General features: G+C 46.9%; 1 protein-coding gene across 8 annotated transcripts in view; it reads right to left on the bottom strand.

Moving 5' to 3' along the window:
- Nucleotides 1-20,443, bottom strand: part of MYOCD (myocardin) — a 258,762-nt gene that overhangs the window by 38,085 nt on the left and 200,234 nt on the right. Inside the window, exon 1 of one of the 8 annotated variants that reach the window (XM_032992121.2) lies at nt 1,533-1,886. The exons of 6 other annotated variants lie outside the window; for them this stretch is intronic. In XM_032992121.2, coding sequence (XP_032848012.2) covers nt 1,533-1,587 — 55 coding nt within the window. In that variant the 5' untranslated portion in view covers nt 1,588-1,886. Of the gene's footprint in view, nt 1-1,532; nt 1,887-20,443 lie in introns of those variants that run through there. One more of the 8 variants, XM_032992126.2, reaches the window with a different exon arrangement.

Genomic DNA, 20,443 nt, shown 5'->3' with positions numbered 1-20,443 from the left:
CGCTGTTGGTTCCATAATAAAGCCAGTTTACAAATAAACCAGAAATGAGCCTTAAAAACAGTACTGGTTCATTTGAAAAGAATGCAGGGACATGTAACACAGCCCATCCTCCTCTCGTCAGAAAGGTGGCAGTGTTGCTTTGTAGTTGCTGGAAGAATTGTTAGAGACAGATTTTTTTCAAATGAACAGCAATGTACCGTAATATACCAACAAAATCTAAGGAATGACTTAATCTAATGAAATGTAAGATCAGAGTGATACGGAAACCACACCAGAGCCCTGGACCCAAGTTTTGTATCACTCAGCCAGACTAGGACAGTTGTGTTTGCACACACACTCTTGGATTTTCAACCAACTGCCAACTTTGTATTTGCTGAGAAAACAAAGTTTAAGTTGACCACCCAGCTATCTAAGAGATCCTGATAACACCACTCATGTCTACCATTAATATCATAAATCTCTAATTTCATTATCTACAATGCACAAAGAGGCAAAAACACACACACGGCGTGGGTGACATGCCAGACTGGATGCATTTTCCAGCGTGACTACCCCGTCCGGTTTTACAGCGTCCCGTATGGCACATGCAGCTGGTTTGTCTGAACATCATCACAGATAATATTCCTGGGCAGAACTTCACCTCTGGGAAGGTCAGAGAAAGCTCCTTGAGAACACTTTTTGACATTACCATTAATATTACAGTATGTTATGCTCATTAAAAAAATTACAAGTAAAGATACCCACTCACAAACACGCCATACTTACTATAAATAAAGCCAGTGAATAAAGGCATGAATATCCAGCAGAAGGTCTGATTTAGAAGTGACTGTCCCATAGTTCACCTTCACTCACCTTCACTCACGCTGAATGTCCTCTGAGAAGCCCCTTACCGGTGCTTCCCCTAACTTATGAAACGGAGGCACATTTTACTTGCAAGCCCTCCGAGAGTGGCAATCAATTGTGTGGCTCTGGTTTTATTTCTCTGATGATGTCACTTTAAATACTTTACATGTTCCGTTTGTTATTTTTACTTCTAAAAATGACGCATTTCTTCAAATTCATTTTTCTCCAATTAGTCACAACTTAATGGAACAAAGTCAGCTGCCTGCATGTCAGAGAGAGTGTCAGGCCCATCCACACTGTGATTATCACAGATGGACCCGCAAGAGCACCTGGAATATACAGGCAGCATTAGGTACCTTGTTTATCTCAGATGCCCTTTTGGCTTCCTGCCCAAATCCTTTGCAGCAGGGCCCGGGAAGAAGACCCAGGAACTTCAGTTTTACCAAAATAAACCACAGACATAAATTGAAGACAATGAAAAAAAAAGAAAAAAAAAAAAGCAACAGAGAGGAAGGAAGATGTGTTTCTCCACTTACGAAATAGCCTCTGTAAGAGCAAAGCCATGACAGCTCTACGACCCCTTGAATATTTTGCTCGCATGCTGCTTCCAAACATTTAATGCAAAACAGTCTGTGGCTATGGCTTGCCGGAGAGAGAAGTTTTAAGAGAAATCTCAAGGTTTCCCCTACCTGATCTGAACTTGCTCCGAATCAGCAAGGAGTGCTCAGACCCCAGGAGCGTCATGGTGACTCGGGGACCAGATCCAGATGCCCCTCACTTAAACCATTAACTTCTTCCACAGAGAAAAGCCGATCAGACCACGGCTAGTGCTCAGGATTCATCCAGTTCTCCTGGACCCTCTGGGTGCTTTTACAGCTGGCTGGCAAGAAGCAGTAAGTGGCTTTGCAAGATTTGGTCCCATCCAGCACTGACCCTCCACAGCCACCAACTGCTCCCCCTGGGCGGTGTTGAACTAATTAACACGGAGCTAACGGGAGCCTCCTCCCGCCCGGAGTTTACTACCAGCGGCTGGGTGTCCTGGCTGATGTCATCGTCTAACGGGGAGCAGCGACTATCGGAAAGGGTCTTAGCAAAGACAGAAGTTTGATATCTGATACTAATTACTACCGGGCGGTGCACAGCCAATGAGGGCACTCCCCGTCTCTGCTGACTTGGGAGCCGCTCGGAAATATCAACAGAGCAAGGGCTTAACCCTTTGCAGCATGGTGCGCGGCAGGCCCGGCAACCTCCGGCTCCCGCGCCAGGGTGGCCAGGACAGCTTTGGGGTCTGTGCGCCCCTAAGACGAAGGAAGGGCTGGGGTCAGGGCAAGTGACCCGGGCGACGGGATGTTGGATGCCCTTCCCGTCAGGGAGCCGAAGGATGTGGTCACTTGGCAAAGAGATGTGACTGCGGTAACTGCTGCCCCTCGGCTGGCCTGCCCCGGTGCTGGCGCACAGAGCAGCCTGTGCCCTGGGCTGCACAGAGCCTGGGGCTGCGCTAGGAAGAGGAAAGAGGGTGCAGGGGTGCTCAGGGGTTTAATCTGCGCTTCCCTCCTGCAGCACTGGCGTGCCCAGCACTGTGCTGCATGGTGCACACCTTTGTCAGTATGTGGCTGCATCTGTGGGGTTATCCACTTGAGATGCTCACATACACTGGGGCTCAGGTAGCATGTGTTGCAGGCACTCAGAACACATCCTCTTGTTCTGTTACACACAGACACTCGAAATAATGCCAAATACATGAGGCAAGGCTATATCTTGATTTAAAGATTCCTGTGCTACAGATGAGCACGCTAACCCCAAGGAGTCTGGACACAGACATGTGCAGGACATAGCTGCAATGGAGGATGCTTCTCCACATACCAAACATTCTCTCAGAGAAGAAAAACTTTTTGCAAACACACAAAGTAAAGAGATACAGATCTTTTGAGGCTTCCCCTCCCCAAGCCCATGTCTGGTTCACTTGAGGTAAGTGGAAGGAAATGAACTGATGTCATCTTTTACCTTGTAACATAAGTGGTACAAGTCAAGCTAAGTCAAGGACAAGCCTCAGATTCCCTGACACATGTCTAACCTGGGAACCTGCCTAAATTCCTGATAGATCATAAAAACCCACTTGAAAACTCTCTCAGACCTGTTTTGGGGTTTTGTTGTTTTTGGTGGTGGTTGTTTTTTTTTTTTTTGTTGTTGTTTGTTTATTTGTTGGTTGTTTTCTTGTTGGTTTTGTTTGTTTTTCCCCAGGTTTTTTGTTAATCCTGTGTTTTCTGGGAAGTCCTCTTCAATATTTTGTCTCGGTGATAGGAATTTCAGGGCTTCCAGACTTGTAGTCTAATTTACTAGAGACCTTAGAAACCCAGTACCCCAGAAGCTCTGATTCCAGAAGTGCCCCACTTACAGCTGAGGACTACCAGGGTCCCTCACCCTCATGTAGTCCATGTGATGAGGCTGTCCTGAGCTGAGCCCTCTACCTGTCATGGGCTAGACATGTGATTTCCTGGTGATGCTACATCTGATGAAGTGGATATTCCTTAATGTCTGATGGGGAAGAGCTTATTGAAATAAATTCATCTTCAAGCATTGACCTGAGTCAGTAAAGAGAGCCCAACTGCAGTGTCCAGCAAGGTGTCCAGCAAGGTGTTCCCTGGTAATTTTTCCTACTGTTTAGTCCACTAGGTTTGTAATGTCCCATCTAATGGATTTCTCCTCATAAATAGTGCTGTCCTGAAATTAATTCCACCATTTAGCAGAACCACACCATGAGCATCTCAAGGACAAGAGAGGGACTCATCTGCAGCCACAGTTTCAAACTGCAGTTTCTTGTACATTTTTGCACTGCAAACTCCTGTATGACTTACTGCTCCTGCTGGCCAAAGCTCTGTTCAGGCATCCCTGCTCCTTTGGAGCCTGACAGTTCCTTATGTCTTCTCCATTGTGCATTAGCTGGACCTGCCTGAGGAGGCTCTGGTCATACAGCACCTTGTGCTGATCTCACCCTGGATTTGTCTCTCTACACCTTCAGGACTATCTGCTGATGTGATGGATGGGTCTCTGGTTCCACATCAGCCATGAAAAAGCAAGTGCCACCCAGCAGCCCAGAGGAAGGGTCTCCTGGACCTTTTTTCACTCCAGTGCTACATCTTCCTGTGAGAATGAGCTCTGCTTCCTCAGTCCCCTCTTGCTGCTACTTCAGAGGTTCATGTCTCTTTTGTTTCTCATCTTCTCTGCCTACAGGTTACCATCTCCAGTCTTTTGAGTTCAGTGAAAGGGAACTGGAATGCAAGGGAGAAATTGCACTGTGTGATCCTGTTTGGGGTATATCTCCCTGTGTCACTAAAAGGACATCAGTGGAGATGGCTTAGGACCAGCAAGGAGAGGTGAGCTTCCCGAAGTGCACAGTGCTTCATGTGCTAATCTCATCCTGGATCTGTCCCTCTATCCCTTCAGGACTATTTGCAGATGTGGATGAGCACGTGAGCTCCTGATACCAAATTCTTGAAGGAGTCTGGCAGGACAGGCCTGGTCCCTGCTGCAGGGCACTGTGATGGGTGGGCTTCTCCCACCAGCTCCACCACCAGCTCCTTGTCTCTGCCAAGGCTCGTGCACATAAGATGACTTGTCAAAAGACCCCACATCAAGGATGTAGATAGTGCAGGAACCATCTGGGCCCCTGGAGCCCTTAAGTATCATAGTCTTCCCTCTTTCATGGAGATACATTGCCCACCTAGATGAAGACAAAAGACTTTTTTTTCTTGCACGGATGACTAAAATGACTAGTGGGTTAGATGGATAGAGACTGTGGTCTCCTAATTTTTCAGAGTAGTCTGGAGGTGTGTCTAAACCAGTGAATGAAACAGAACCAATTAAAATATTCAGTTTTTGACTTTCAGAAAATTTTTCGCATGGTCCACACAAGTGTGGTGAAAAATCAGAATTGTTCCAAGGCAGGAAGCAAAGTATTGTGATGAGTCAAAAGATACACAAGAAAAGGAAGTAAAACGGTAAAAAGGGCAAGCACCATATATATATATATTTTTTTTTTAGATGGGGTAGGGGCTGCAAAATGTGCAGCCGAAAAAGTAAATAGGTTAGTAAATTCCCAGAATGATCAAGAAATTTGTGTGGCCTGCCTCAACTGGGGAGGATGGCCAGACAGTGGCAGATGAAGCCTATTTGATTAAATCCCTCCCTTTCATGTCAGAATGGAGGATGAACCCTTCAAAATCCCCAAGCACAGAAACCTGGGAAATGGACTCATGTAAAGATCACAGGTTCCTTGAACTTGAATGACTGTGTGTACTGAGGCTAAGTGGATGAGATGGTATCTATGCTTCAGAATAAAGCTTTCTACTTACTTGTTTGGTGATTGTTCACCCAGATTAACGCAGTGTGGTGTGAATTAGCGGGCACATTCTGGTTGGTAATTTTCTAGGGATGTATGCCATGTCCCACCTGGCTGACCTGACTTCCATTTTAATGGGATGCCCTTGTTCCTCCCTACTCTTTTTTTAGGACTTTTTATTAACCTACAGACAATTCCTGAGCAGTTCCCCTGAAGGGCACGTGTCAGACCAGCACTGCATATGCGAGGTTGTACTGGCCATGTATCCCAGGGCTTGTAGGTAGTTCTCCTCTAGCTGAAAGAGTGAGACTGATCTGTCTGGGCACATTTCCACCAGATATTTAGCTGTGTGAGGCACTTTAGAATCCCCTCATACAGTGTGAGTTTCTCAGTGCTAGGGTTTGCTCACAGAAGATGTCAGAGCCTGTCCTAAATGCCAGTGCCTGTGTAGGATTGCTGGTGGTATGCTTTTCTCCCTATTCCTTGTCATTACAAGCCCATGAAAGAATGGATGAAACTGTTGCAGCTTTCTTTAATTTCTTTTTCTTGTCAGATACAGCCTGTTGGCCACTGACAGTCCTTCCCCTGAATGCCCAGATCCCAACAATCAGCACTGGTGCTCTACTGAATGATACCAAAAGTGAGAAGGAAGAGCTGGAAGACTGACGTGTTGACCAAGGGGCTCAAACTGATGCATACAGTCTCATCTAAAAACTTACCTCACGATTAAACCAGAACTTTTTTAGGGAGATTGAGGAGAAACTCTGTGTCAGCACAAACAACATCTCAAGATGATTTTGCTTATGTGGCACTTCTCTCCATAAAGCTCCCTGTCTAGGTGGTGTTGGAGCTACCACTCTGAGAGAACTGAGTGCTCTTCTGCAAAGGTTATCGAAACTGTACTGGTCACTTTGGCAGCTACTAGACATGGGGCTGTCATTTCTCAAGTCTGAACTGACCCCACTCTCTCTTCCTTGAGTGGTAATTGCTAATGCTAGGCTCTTGACTGTGGAGATGCATAGAGTGGTCATTTTTCTTCCCCACTCTGTGTGTTATTTACATTTATTGATATTGAATATCATCTGATGTTACATCTTTCAGGCATTCAACACGGAGAGAGCATTCTGCAACTCTTTGCAGAAAGATTTACTTCTAACTGCTTTAGTGATTTTGAATCATCAGTCCTTTCCCCTAATGTTTCTGCAGAAGAGCCCTCTCCCGGCACATGTTCCTTTGGCACTCCACAAACTACCCCACCCAGATGTGAAAAATGGCCATCTATTCCTGTCTTTAACAAGTCATTAGTCCCCAGAAGGCTCTTTCTCTTCCCACCTACAAGCTTGTAGCTAGAGATCTGAGGAGAAACCTCATTGAAATATTGGTGGAAATCCACAGCCACTGTTTTCTTTGGCCCAGTCTTATTTGTACTGCCAGTGAATACTGCAAAGACTTTTGAGCAATTGGTGGGCTTGATAACCCTCTTGCATAGAATTCCTCCATATTTCTGCTAAATTTATTCAACAAATTTTCAAACTGGAATGCACATCTACTCATTTATAGTTCTTTGGGTACTCACTGGAGTCTTTTGTGAAAATAATCATCAGATTTACCACTCTCCTCCACCCAAGGCAGAGAAGGATGTTGGGTCTCACACCATGCTTAGCAGCAGAGATGTGTTCTTTTGAATATTTCAGAGTTCTGCAGCCCTCTGGGACTACCAGGTCCAAGAGGTTTGTTATTACTAATTTGAGAAATTTCTTCTAAAACAATTTCTGATGGTACTTCAAGAGCTTTTTGATCACATTCATAGGAAAGACAGACCCCAGCCTACTACTCCCCCCAGAGCTGTAATTGCCTGGTCACCACCCTTTCCACCTCTTCCTCTTCTGATGGTATTTACAATGGCAGTTCCTCTGTCCTTGGGATGCTTCACATTGTATGTCAATTGTTTATCCTGAATGAGGGCAATGCTCTGCCCTTACCACCCAGGTAAGTGAGGTAAGGTAAGTTGCACAAGTGCTTAAGGCAGAGGCAAGCCAGTTCGTGAGCACCACTAGGCACCCTACTTAGGTTCCTACTGCCACCTACCCACCTGATATCCTGTCAGAGGATTAACTAAACCCCAGTGTGTTATTTACTACTCGGTTGAAGGCAGAGACAAGCCTGTTATGGAATTAAGATGGAATTAAGTGATAATGAAGAAATCCAGTTAGTCAGACTGATGAACAATGCCTGAGCCTGACTGGGCCAGGAGAAACCTCTCCTGTCACTGTACAGGTGCCGTACCCGCAGAGGTACCGCCACAGGGAGCAGTGCCACAGGTCTGCCTTGGGTCTTGCAAACTGCTGCCTCTCCCTGCTGAGGCAGCTGTGGGAAGGGATCAGGCATGCGTGGGCTCTGGTGGGAGGCCACGTTATTAGTTGACCCCAGGCTTCTGAGACTGTGAAGATTCAAAGTCCCATGATGTCAATTCCAGGACCTGCTCTTAGAAATCCTTGCTCCCTTTTCCAAAACTGAACAATGACAAACTATGCCCTGTAAAACCATGCCACTGACAAAGGCTGAGAGTTCAGAGGATTTGAAAGACATTTTTTTCTCCTCCTCTCCCTTCCTCCCTCCCTCCCTGACCAGCCCTCATGTGTCTTCGACATGTCTGCCACCAGGCACTGTGCTGCACCACAGTCACTGTTCAGCTCTGAAAAGGGCAGGCGTCACCACCAGTTGCCACCTTTCTTTGGAAGGTGAAATAGGCATGTAGGTACCAAAGACTGCAAAGACCAGTATTGTTCCCTGTTCTCCTGTTTCCAGCCCTACTATAAGCATCTCTGCTGTAAACAGGGCCATACCAATACCAGTGAGTGAAGGAGTGAGCCTTAAATACCAGAATAAATTAGTCATGGTAGGGAATTCCTTTGAACTGAGAAGTCACACCCCAGAGACATAAGGATATCAGCTCTGTGTTGCTCACTATATACCAGGAAACAGTCCCTTCTAATCTTGCAGCACACCCTATTGTTTATGGTACTGATTTATTTTAAAGCAGATTGTTTGCTTCTATGTAGATTTGCATCTGTGGGAAAAAGAACCAAATGAGTTGATGTTTCTGTGAGATCCCTCTGGGGACTTGGAGGGGTCAGTGTGAGACATAGTGTCTGCGCCACAGAAGGCTGGACTCCAACAGGTTTCAGGGCTGTGGAGCTGGAGCTGTAGGGAGGGACATCTCCCAGAACTGCCCCGGGGCTGCACAGCCAGGTGAAGCTGGGGTCTGTCTCCTGCCCTCTCAGCCTCATGCAGGGGATGCATTTTGCCTGGCCTACTGCTATGCCATTTGGTTTCTCGCTGAACAGAAGATCCAGCTTTGCACCAGAGAAAACCTGCCATTTTACCCATGTGCTCCAGCTGCTATTGGTGTTGATGCCAGCACAGAGTATATTTATTGGCATTGTCAACAGCAAACCCCTGAAATCAGCAAACCGAATTCACTGCAAGACTTAGGGTTGGATGTAATGACAAGTAAAAGGTCTCATAAACACTTTGCAGCTGTCCAAGGAAACAGTTTTTCCCTAAATCTGGTATCCTGCCAGTCAAATCTGCTCAGACTCTCCTCTCCTGTAGGAATGAGCCCAGTTTGCCTTTGGCTTCTCTCTAGTACCAGTCAGCTCCATTTGGAGAAAAGCCTTCCTGTCATGGCTTTATTTGTTGAATCTCCACAAAATGCTCTGGGAAGTCAAATCTGATGGGATGAAGTCGTGACCCTGACTCTCTCCATCCCATGTGTAGGCTAGTGATAATTTGCTGCATGCTTGTGAAGCTGTGCTGGCAAAGGTCCATGGGGAGATACAGCTGTACTGGCACAGAGTTCTGTGCTGAATGTCCCTAGGCTGGTATAACTCTGAATCTTGAAGGAGGAGGAAGGCTGGAGAGAGATTTATCTTTACAAATATGTTGCTCAGAAGGAGTGCATTCTTCCATTCATAACCAATACAGCCGTAATAAACTGAGTGTAGGACAGGCATTACAGGGAAAGCAGTAGCCAAGACTCACAAGAAGCTCCGGACATCCTTCGAAAATACCTACTGCTAAGAAGTCATCACCTTGATAGAAAGTGGAAGAAGCAATCTTTCCCTGAGGGAGACTTTTACAATGAGCCAGGTGAACTGCCTGTTAGTGGCATCCCAATGATGGAGACACGGATCACTGCAGTAATCTGAAGTTAGGGCAGATATGAATCTCCTGCTCTGAGAGTGCCCCAACAGAGCTCCAGCTGTGCTGTTGGTCATGGTCTTTAGGAGCCTGTAAAGAAATGACCTTCTCTTTGCATGTCTGAGACTCAGCCCGGGGGTGAATTGCACAGAAAAGAGGTCCTCTGGCTCCCACATGGCAAACACTCAGGATATTCTTCTCCATGACCTGGGACAGAGATTTTCTGAGCTGGAGTTAGAAAAGCAGTAGTGTCTCTGTCACTTTGAAGCAGAGGTGGTCCCTGAGGAATAGCTCAGAATGATCCTAGCTTGGTCCTAGCTCAGGACTTGGGCCAGAGCATGGTATCTCTTTGGTCAGGAAGCTGTCAGCATGGATGGTCCAACACAGCCCAGTCCTTAACTTCAGATTATATTGGTCCCTGATAATTGCCATCACACTGGCATTTACCTACCCTGAATTTGCCACTGTCTACCAAGCATTTATCTGGTCTGTCACATCCCTATCTCCTCACAGAGCTTGAGGACAGGAATTTATGGTGGAGATGTCATGAGCTCTTCCTATTCTGACAACAGACAGGCCTTGCTTGAATTCAAGCTGTGAACTATTTATCACAGTGCTGCAAGCATCCAAGCAAGGTTCCTTAATTTATGAAGGTCCAGAAGATATTATGCAATTGACAACACAAAAATACTTCTGCACTTTACTAAAGCTACTACTAAGCTGCCTGATGTTTTCATCATAATATTTACTTCTTTGTAAATATGCTGAATTCTCCAATTCCAATTCAAAACAGAGAGATCAGGGAATGAAAATAGGGAGATGACATAGCTGTTTAAAGATTATGTAAAATGTTTTTTACTAGCATAAATATTTGATTGCAAAACTCTGCCTGTTGTGTTTACCGAGCAGGGATGCACAGTGAGTGCAGAGAGCTGCTGCATCTGGGCATGGTGGTGGAGGCTTCCCCATGTCCCTGTCCATCCCTTCCCATGTGGTCCAGGATGCGGGGATGGTGGATGCACTGACAGCCATCCCCATCTTTCTGACTGCAGACAGTGGCAGAGTGGGTGGGCTCACTCCTGACACACCAACTGGTCCTTCAGCAGTGGTGGCTGCAGCCACTCCATCTCCAGGAATTTCAAGGCAGGGTGGACCAGAGGGGGTGAAGGAAGAGTTAAAGGTTCAAAGTCTCAGCCTGGTTTAGGTGAGGGAGGTCAGCAGAAGGGGTGGTGCTCTCTACAGGACGATGGCTTGAGCACAGCTCTCAGGTCAAATGGGCTGCATTGGCAAGTGTTCAAGGCACTTGGGAACCTCCTCTGTACATGTAGAGTAAGGGGAACGGCCAGGCTAGACATGGCCTATGTTGTCCAGAGGCAGCAGTGGTCTGGTCTGTGGGATGGAAGATGGCAAGAGCTGCCTCCTGACTCATGATCATGGGGGGACACCAAAGTCAGGGCACTGCCCTTGACAGGAGGGCCAAGCACAGCAGCACAGTGTGCCCTGAGCGCGCCCTTGGTACAGACCCATGGGCGGCAGAGGGTCTTGTCCCCCATGTCCCTGGGGGGAGGTGGTGAAGAGGACTGGGGATGGGCTTTGCTGTTTCCCTGTGGGCATAACAGAAAGGTATGCTGAGTGGGACTGTGTGTTTCTGTGTCTCACAGCCAGGACAAGCGAATTTCTATTTTAATCCGCTGGAGATGTTTTATTTGGGGTGGTTTCCCAATGGAGCTGGGCGGGAATGGCAGAGTCTGGTGACTTGCTCCCCTCAGGGGACATCTCTAGGACCCATGGCCTCTCTGACATCTCGGGCCACAAGCAGGGTGCTTGCAGGTGCTGAGCTCCCCTTGCAGCGGTGCCTGGGGTAAACCTCAAATGCTGCACCTCGGGAAAGCAGGGACTTACTCCCACCGTCCCATGGTGCAAACCAAGCCTACAGTTGGCTGCCTGTGTCCTTCCTGCTGCATCCCTCAGGCATCTCCTTATTCTCCCCTTCCTTTGAGCAGCCAGCCACACAAGTCACCCCAAGCAAGAATCCAAGCACATCTTCCCATCCCCTGACCACACTTCTAGATACACTTTATGTGCTGTCTAGGCTGCAGGTTGACTGTGTGTTCCTGAAGGGATGTCACGGTGAATGAGACAGTTCCTGCATGCAGTAAATGCTTGGCTCTCCTGCCTGTAATGCCAGACAGCTATGCACCTCCTTGGGCAACCCTCAGCCTGCCACAGCATGGGCAGCACATGTTGCAGCAGCATTGGTGCTCAGGAGCCTCTACCAAAGCATGAGAAGGGGGAGGCTGGGGCCAGGGTGATACCTCTACAAGCAGAGCTTCCCACCTCACCAGTTTTGTGCAAGCAGCTGTGGGACCAATAATGAGAGCAATAAAGAGCATGTGAGCCTCCAGCCTGAGCTGATGCATTTTGTAGCAGTGATGTCTTTGGGATTTGTGCCTCACCTGGCTGCTTCAAGCTCTTTTGGCTTGGGGGCTGGCTGGAAATCGGGGAGACAAGCAATGGCATCACCTCCAGAGCCCTCAGATTACATGCTTTGCTGACCTGTGTGCCCCCTCCTCCACTCTCCACTTGATGAGTGTTTGCAGAGAGGTACTTGGCAGCATGCAGGTGTCTGGAGGGGCTGCACAAGTCCCATTAGTCCATGGGAGTGGCTTGGTAGCCAGGCAGTGCAGAAACTATCAGGCTAACAGACTCGAGGAGGACGTGCCTGAGCAGGGCAGTGCACCCCAAGAGCAGTGGAAGCTCCACAGGGCCCTGGCCAGCAGAGTGACCTGGCTTCTGTTCCGTCTTCAGTGGGCCTTTGGGCAAGTCACATCTCTTTTTGGCTTCCTTATCTCCAAATGGTGGTAATGAGGCCAACCCTTTCATAAAGTTCTTGGAAATCTCCCACCGAGCAGGGCCAGATAAGAGCTGTATTGCTGTAAGCCCTGTAGAGGCTCCAAAGCTTGAGGTTTCGCTACAAAGCAGCCTACGCAGCCCTACCTCTTCTCTGACAATGCAGGAGAGCAGCAACGAATCGAACATTTCCATCCACTCCCTCCTTCCTGCCACTAAACTGTCTTCACACAGCCACTTGTTTTGTGGTTCAGCCCTAAATAAGGAGTGTGTTTTTGGGGAGGGGATGTGACAGGCACTAGCGAGTGATATGAAGCAAATCTGGGCCCGGGTTAGTGGTGAGCAGAGCTAAAGCCCCAGATATACATTGGATGGGCTGGGAGTATTATGTATTTCTGGAATGCCTTCTGGTCTTTATTAAAATGAAACCACAGCCAGCCCAAGAGAGCTCATCACCCAGGCACGGGGCCAAGTATAAGTTACTTCTACAAATATTTATTTAACCATATCAATGACAAACTCTTTTGTATAAATGTTTTTATTTAATCATAATTTACCAATTATTTTAAATCAATTGTTTGCCTGGTTTCTAAACACTAATCAAGAGGCTTGCATTAGCATTACTCAGGCGGATTAGATGCATTATTTCACTGAAGCTTGTGCCATTTCTTGTCTGCCTTGTCCATGGATGAGGATGCAGATGGATCCCAAATCTCACTCAAACTGTCAGATTCCTGGAGGACCATGGCTGCAGCATTGTCAGCCTTCCCCACCCAGGTGACCTCTGGGCTCAGATGCATTCCTCAGGCACAGAGACACACCGATGATGATCCCACCTGAGCTTCTCAGGGCAGGACTTTCCTCCGATCTCCCTGGGCTAACAGAACTTGCCTTCATGGAGGTGCTAGCCTCAACACAGATGCTTCAAGTGCCCTGCCCTGCCTCTGCTTTCCCCTCACATCTGAGCCTGGACCTTTCACTGGTGTAGGAGAGGTTCCTCAATGTCCCCTCAGACCAGAGTATCTGGTAGGAATACATCAGTGTGGACATGGTGCCACGTTCTGCCATGGGGCAGAACAGGAGCATATGTCTCTGGTGCCCATGACCCTGCTCCCAGCCCTCTGAGCTCCCTCATCGCCTCAGGAAGGAGGGAAGCCCTGGAAGACCCCAAGCTCTCAGGCATCATTTACCCCAGCTCCCTCACACGTGGACCTTCTCCAGCTCAATTCTCTCACCTCCGTCCCAGAGATCAGACAACGCTTGGAAACAGAGAGTCTACGAGATCTGCAGGGCTCTGCCTCCTCTGGAGCACCATGAGATGCAGTGGGGGCATGGTCTGCACCCAATAGAGCTGCTGGGGAGATGAACACTTTTGGGGTCCCTGGGGGCCAGCACCAATCAGCGCGCCCTGGGGACCCTGCGCATTGTGGCCTCTCGCTCGCACATGGTAGCCTTCAGGGAGCAGCTCGTCCTGCACTGCCACGCAGACCCGAGGCACGAGCGGGAATCTGCTCGTTGTGATCTGCCCATATTGTTTATTTACAAGATTTCAGGCTGCTACTGTCTTGAGCCTTGGCTCACGTCTCCGCAGCGCCTGTTGTAAGCACCGGGTCTGCAGGGAGTTCTCCATTCACGCACGTATCTGTTCATCATCCGTGTCAGGGACTGCGCCGTTTACAGCGTGTGAGCTGCCAGCTTCCCAGGAATACCAATTCCCCCTGCAGCCCTCCACAGGGCAGCTGTCTTTCTGCTGCAGAAATCACCCCCTGCCGACCTTTCAACTGGGGTAACTGAGACATCTTCCTCCACCAGTCACCATTTAATCAGAAATTGGAGCTGTGCTGTCAGGAAGCCAGGAGACCTGGTGGTTAATCCTGCTTACAGCAGCCTCCCCAAGTCTCCCACTTCAATCAGTTTAAGCTACTCGAACAGGAGAGAAAGCAGAGACTTTTAAATTCTCCTAGCTGGGGAGGGATAAGGGGGTGCCAAGGTTTGCAAAACACAGATTTGGAGCTGAATAACCTGAGCAAACACTTTGTTACAGCACTGAAACAAAGATGCAAAATTTCCAGATAATTTCTTCCAAGATAATAAAATGCAAATAAACAGAATGAGAAATTGGGGCAAGTTTGATATGACCATGGGACTTATCTACTATTATAAAGATTACGAAAATAAAAATCCATGCTAGGTATAATCCTTTAACATTTAAGTATATGTTTGTTTCTTCTGAATGATGAGAAATAGACCTGCTGATAGAGAGAGAGAGTAGCATTGCACTTCAAAACACATAGCTGTATGTCCCTGTAGCCATACCTCTACAATGAGAAAAAAGCTTTACAGCAATGGTAATAGAGAGCTTCCTGCTGTTGACTTGTAAACAAACTGGAAATTTATTTGGACAGGGCTCTGAACTGCTGTGTAAACATAGACCTAATGCTATAATGCAGATGAAGAGGAAACCCTTGGAAATAAAATCTTTTCACACACTGCTCTAAAAAGCCTTTTCCTGTCCATTCTGAGGGAAAATGAACCAAAATAAAAGATATCTGTCCTTGTTTTTTACAATATTCAATTTCAGGGTATTGAAAGTATTCAGGGATTTTTCAGAGACTGATATTGCTAGTTGAGAAGGAAGAGACTCTGTGAGAACCTCACACCTGACCCATGCTGGCCGTGAGAGGTGATTCCTCCATGTGCTGGTGGGAGGTGACAGTCCTGGGACAAGCAGGGGCTGCCTTTAATCTCCTGCTCTGTTGTAAGTAACAAGGCTGCTGTTCTATGAGAGATACATTCATCCCTCCCAACTTGACTGTCTAAAAATTTGATGCAGAGTTCAGCTTCTAGGTCTCCTGCACAGGCAAAGGACAAAGCAGGTGCTGGCAGAGGACTATCTGCTCTGCTTCTCTTGCACTCTGAGCTCAGACTGGGAGGAGGTGGTCTTTGAAGGAAATGCTCACTTTCCGTCAATCAGAAAGGAAGCCTAGATGACAGCTAAGACTAGATTCTAACCTTCAGATAACTGACGTGAGAGATGAATCCCACCAGACATGGCTAAGACCAAAGGACAGAGAGGACAGTTGATCACTGGACAGCATGGAAAAACGAGTGTAGAGGGAATGGACTTGTGGGGCCCAAAGAGATTCCTGATGAAGTGAGAGCCGTGCAGTGATAGGTAGGAAAAGAGCAGAGATGAATTCATGGGAGACAGGACGCTAACAGTACTGAGTAGTGACATTAAAAAGCATGCAAAATGGGCCAGGAAAACCTGATGGTACAAAGCAACTTAAGCACCTGGGCTGAACACCGGAGAAAGCCATGTTCTGCCCTGCCCTTACCTTCTCTCCAGCCCTCCTCTAAAATCCTCACCATATATAAAAATAAAAAGAAAGACTCAAAAAAGTGTAAAAGAGAGCTGTTAAGTCAGCTAGTTGCTTCACACAGCTCAGTGGCAGCTAGATTATACTGCACTGCTTAAGTGATCACATACGAGTAAAAAATTGAAAAAAACACTGTTCCTTATTAATATGATGACACTTAAGAGGAGATCCTGGCCAGCCATATCTGTGCAGATACATCAAGGAGTTATGGTGTTTATGGCAAAATCATGAAATCTGCCAGTCTTAGGACATGACTTAACAAGACCTTCGGATGTGGAGCTATTGTGAACTCATACCTCATCAGCTGGGACAACATGGCAAATATCATCTTTTTACAGCTGGGTGAGGGGTAGATTCCTGGTTGTGGTTCAACCTGATTTTATTACTGACAGGAGCGTTTAATATTTACTGTATAATTACAACCTGAATTGTGTCATCTAACATCAGTGTCCCTTTGTGGGCCTGGCACAGAGAGGACAACGTTAGGGGTCATTATGTGGCAACGGGATGGTTTAAGTGGATGTGAGCTTGGTGAATGGATAGCAGGTCACTGAAAACAGACCAGAGTGGCTTCTATCGACTGCCTAACTCTATCTCAAATGTCTCTCTTGTCCTATTCAGTGTTGTGGGCATAGCATATCTCCATCAGTCTGGCCTGTATTCCAGATGTCAGTAGGATGGTGAAGCCCTGCTTGGAGTGTGTGACAGCTTTAGCCACTGTACAATAAATCAGGAGTGTCTCGAAACCAGGTAACGTGCTGTCAGTCTGTCTAATGAATCTGGGTATCCTTGGAAAAAGCCTCAGAAGGTGATCCCTGGGGATCTTTGCATGGGATAATACCAATAACACATGTTGGGGCTGTTCATATGCAAGGTATGACAAGCCTTTGTACAACGCATCCAGGTACAGTCAGACGGGTCCTATGGGAAAATGAGACATGACATTTTTTCTTGACCAAGCTCACAAGCAAAATAACATGAAGATAACTGAGGACTGTGAGGTTCTCGGTCCACTGAAACATCTATGTCTGTTCAGTGCTGATGACTGCAGGACCAGATGGCCCAAAGGGATAAAGGAGTTTGAAGCCACAGTAAGAAAAAGAAACTGCCTGACAGTGATTTGCAGGACAGACAAAATCAAGTGAAAGATGTCTCTCTCACGAAATATCAATGTACTTGTTTATGTCAGAGAGAACTGTAGAAAAGTGGATGTGCTGTAGAACATTTATTCCGACTTTTTCTGTCTGAAGAGCGGGCCTCACATCATACAGCTTCAGACCTCTAATCCCAAACTGGTCATCCAGACACATCTGGAAATGTTAAATATACTGGGGAGCAAGGAAGGATTCCTGGATTCTGTATTCATTTTAGGCTGCCTATTTACGTAAGATACTTTTCTTATCTTCTCTAACTATTTATAGTTTTGTTTGTATGTTTGGGACCTAGACGTATCCTACTATGCTTCAATAAATCTGAAATATCTGTGTTGACTAAAAGAAATGTTGTCTGCTGATAATGAAAAGAAGGTAATCATTGTATTGAGTTACTTGTATAGTTAATATTTTAGTAAATGTTCCCTGGGCAGATGTTGACTTATATACATTAATTCTTAATTTTTATTTCTTTTTTAAAAAATAAGAAGTTAAGAATTAGATGTTTTATTCTGAAGGGCATCCATACTATGAAAACTAGGAATAAACTGGACAAAATAGATCTTCCTTCCAAAAGATCTAATATTGTCACTAACACCACACAGGTCAATACAAATGTAAAATGACTTTCAAGTGCCTGCTGTCACCAGGATTGCTGGTGCTGGTGCACTAACATGATGGGGTACCAGAACGATACGTCCAGCTGCTCAGGCCACCAGTGGGGTTCCCACCTGGAGTTTGAGGAGTTAAACCCCAAACAAGGAACCTTCCACTGAGCTGGGGGGCAGCACTCCAGAGCTGGCAGTGGGTAACCTGGGCAAAGCACTGACAGAGGGGCAGTTGTGAGTGAGGGGAGGATGTTAGAAGTGGCAAATTATATCAGGAAAAAGAAATCACATCTTAATTTAGTCAAGTGGGGAAAGTTTTTTAACTTTTAGATAAGGAAGGAGATTCTGCAAGCAATTAGTTGATTTTTCTTCGGGCTGAGCACAGGTAATTTCATCAGGTTTCCAAGCAGGGTGATTTAAATACCTCCTTCCTAGCCTCCTTTAATAAAACTGTCTCTGAACATGTCCAGTTTCTCCAGACAAAAGCTACAGAGGGAGATTTGCAGAGTCCTTGGATTAGTGTAGAATGAGATTTACTGTATTCCCTGCAAGTGGCAGCCAGGGTGCCTTCATATCGAAGTGAGGGTGGCAGGGGCAGCCCAAAAGCCTCTCTCCTGGAGTGGTTCAGGGACTAATGGTGCAGAGCATGGTGGTGTGAGACAAGGGAAAACAAAGGTATGCTCGGCTTCATCCCCATCACACCAGCTCAGAGGGGCAAGCTCCTGAGCTTCACGACCTGTCCCTGTTAGAAATTAAAGTAGACAGGCTCTGCTCCTTTAATATCCCTTAAATATTCTGAAAATGAAAGGAGGCAGGTTAGTTTGATTTCATTTACTCTGAGATTTTATTTTAATGTAGGTTTGATAACTAAATGGAAAACAAATGTGGTGCATTAAAGGGAGGTGGCCCAGCCCAGCAGAGGCAACAGGACCGGTGCAGGAACATTTTTCTAAAGATCCCTTCTGGAATGTTATTTTGAACTCTTTGAAACGGCAAAGGTTTTTAGACATTGTATGTTTTGTTAAGTGTCCCTTGGGAAAGCTGGGTTTAAAATTAGTTAAACTCTTTCACTTTTTTAAATCCTTCCTTAAAATAGTTGATATAAAATTTGGTGGGAATTCTGCTGAGAGCTTAAATTGGCTGAAACAGACGACATAATGGAAATGACATTTGGGGAAAAAATGTAGAAAACCTAGTTTTCTTTCTGGCTTCCAATGACATAATCAGGACATGGCAGGACTGCTTGCTCCTCCGAGTGCAGCCCTGACCCCAGGGCTCTGGTCACCAGTTTCCCTTGTACAGGAGAAGGAGGGAAGCGGCTGGGAGAGCTAAAAGAGAGAGATGACTGCTCTGGTATGGCACTGCCCATCCACCTCAGTGATATTCTTTTGTGGGCTGATGTTCATCACCCTTGGAGTGTATAACGTGGTAAGCAGGACATCAAACATCCACATATCTGTCCAGAGGTGTGTGCTAGAGCTGTTGCCCTTGGATGGGACACCTGGCTGGTTTTCATGCTTGGGAAATGAAGGGAAGACAGGTTATGGCTTAAAAGGAAATATAGGAGGGTTTTGCTGGTGACAACTAGAACAATTGTGCATGGAGGTCTCCAGCCCAGGGGAACCTGACTCATCTTCCAGGGGGTTACATCACTGCAAGTGACCAACATCTCTGTGACAGTGCACATCATGTTCCCAAAGGACCTGTTTCTGGATGAGACTGTGTCACCCTGCCCTCACCCAGGTCCAGTGGAGAGAGACACCTCCTCTGACTGCCCTCTTCACCGTGGGTGTCAATGTGCTGATTGCTATGGGCAGTGTGGGTGTCTGATCCATGCCCTGGTCCTGTTGTTCTCCGTGGGGTGTGAGGAAGGCTTGTGCTGGCAGTACACAGAACTCCTCCCTGCTCAGTGGTGAGCTGTGTTGGTTCAAAACATGCCACAGAAACAAATCTGGGACCGTCCCTACCCCAATAGCTTATTTACTCAAGGCATCTTGTCATTTGGGGAGATAAAGCCACCTTCACACACCTCAGGTTCCTCTTAGCGCAGCTGGGAGATAAAGGCTGAGGGATGCTGGCTTCTACTTGCCGTGAACCTCAGAGGATTTTGAGGAGAGGCCTCTTTGGGAAGCCACCTCTGTTATCTCTTTGACAGGTGTCAGCTGTGCTTTGAGCAGCCAGCTGCAGACAGAGATTAGCCAAATGCAACTCTTGTCGAGAGTGCTCAGGGTCTCCAAGCATTATTTAAAAACATGGAATGGGAAGGGATTTTGAGCTGAGATAAGGGGCTTTATTCAGAAATGGTCTGACCTAAGGACCTCACTATCAGCAGCCCCAACAGTCATCACAGATGGGGTACTTTCTGAGGGGGGTCTAGCTTATAATAGGAAGGAGGGGCTGTTCTGCCATCACAGACCCAAGTTTAGTGTCTGTCACTTGAGAAAGTGGTGATCCCTCTGGAGGAGTAAAGTTGGGTGAACTCTTGGTATGTAACTGATAAGACACCTTATTTGGGGGATATCCACATGGCTATGGAAGTTATATCAGCCAGAGAAACAGGCTCTTCCACTACACAAACACAACCATAGAAGCTAGCTCTGCCCTGGAGCCTCCTACCACCTGCTCCTACATGCATGCAGAGTGTGGGAGCACAACCTGTGAGAAGTGGAGGTCAAAGGATGTGGGATATGGCTGTGGGAAGATGGGAAGATACGAATCAACGTGTGGAGAGCAGGTTCACCCAACAGTGGGGCAGGAGAAAGCAAAGACTAGTCAAAGGGAGATCAAGAAGCAGCCAAGAATGCAACATGCTGATTGCAGATGTGTAGGGCCACTGGTTTCTGGGGGTGGTGGATGTATGTCAAGTTGGAGAAAATAGTTTAGGAGACAGAGCACCGATTGGCACTGATGCTCAGGGAACCTGCCTCTGTCACCCGCCAGCTCAGGGAAGTCCCTCTCCAGCAAGTCACTTCTTGGCCTGCTTCCCCTCCCACATGGGGTTTACTGAGGTGGTAAATTCCTCTGGATAGGGAGTGTCCCTTGTCATGGATGTGTGTACAGCTCACATCC

Source organism: Tyto alba, unplaced genomic scaffold, assembly GCF_018691265.1.
Source record: "Tyto alba isolate M040663 unplaced genomic scaffold, T.alba_DEE_v4.0 Super-Scaffold_39, whole genome shotgun sequence".
Lineage (NCBI taxonomy): Eukaryota > Metazoa > Chordata > Aves > Strigiformes > Tytonidae > Tyto > Tyto alba.
Note: the sequence above shows the minus strand (reverse complement) of the source record. Positions and strands in the feature narration are given on the sequence as shown.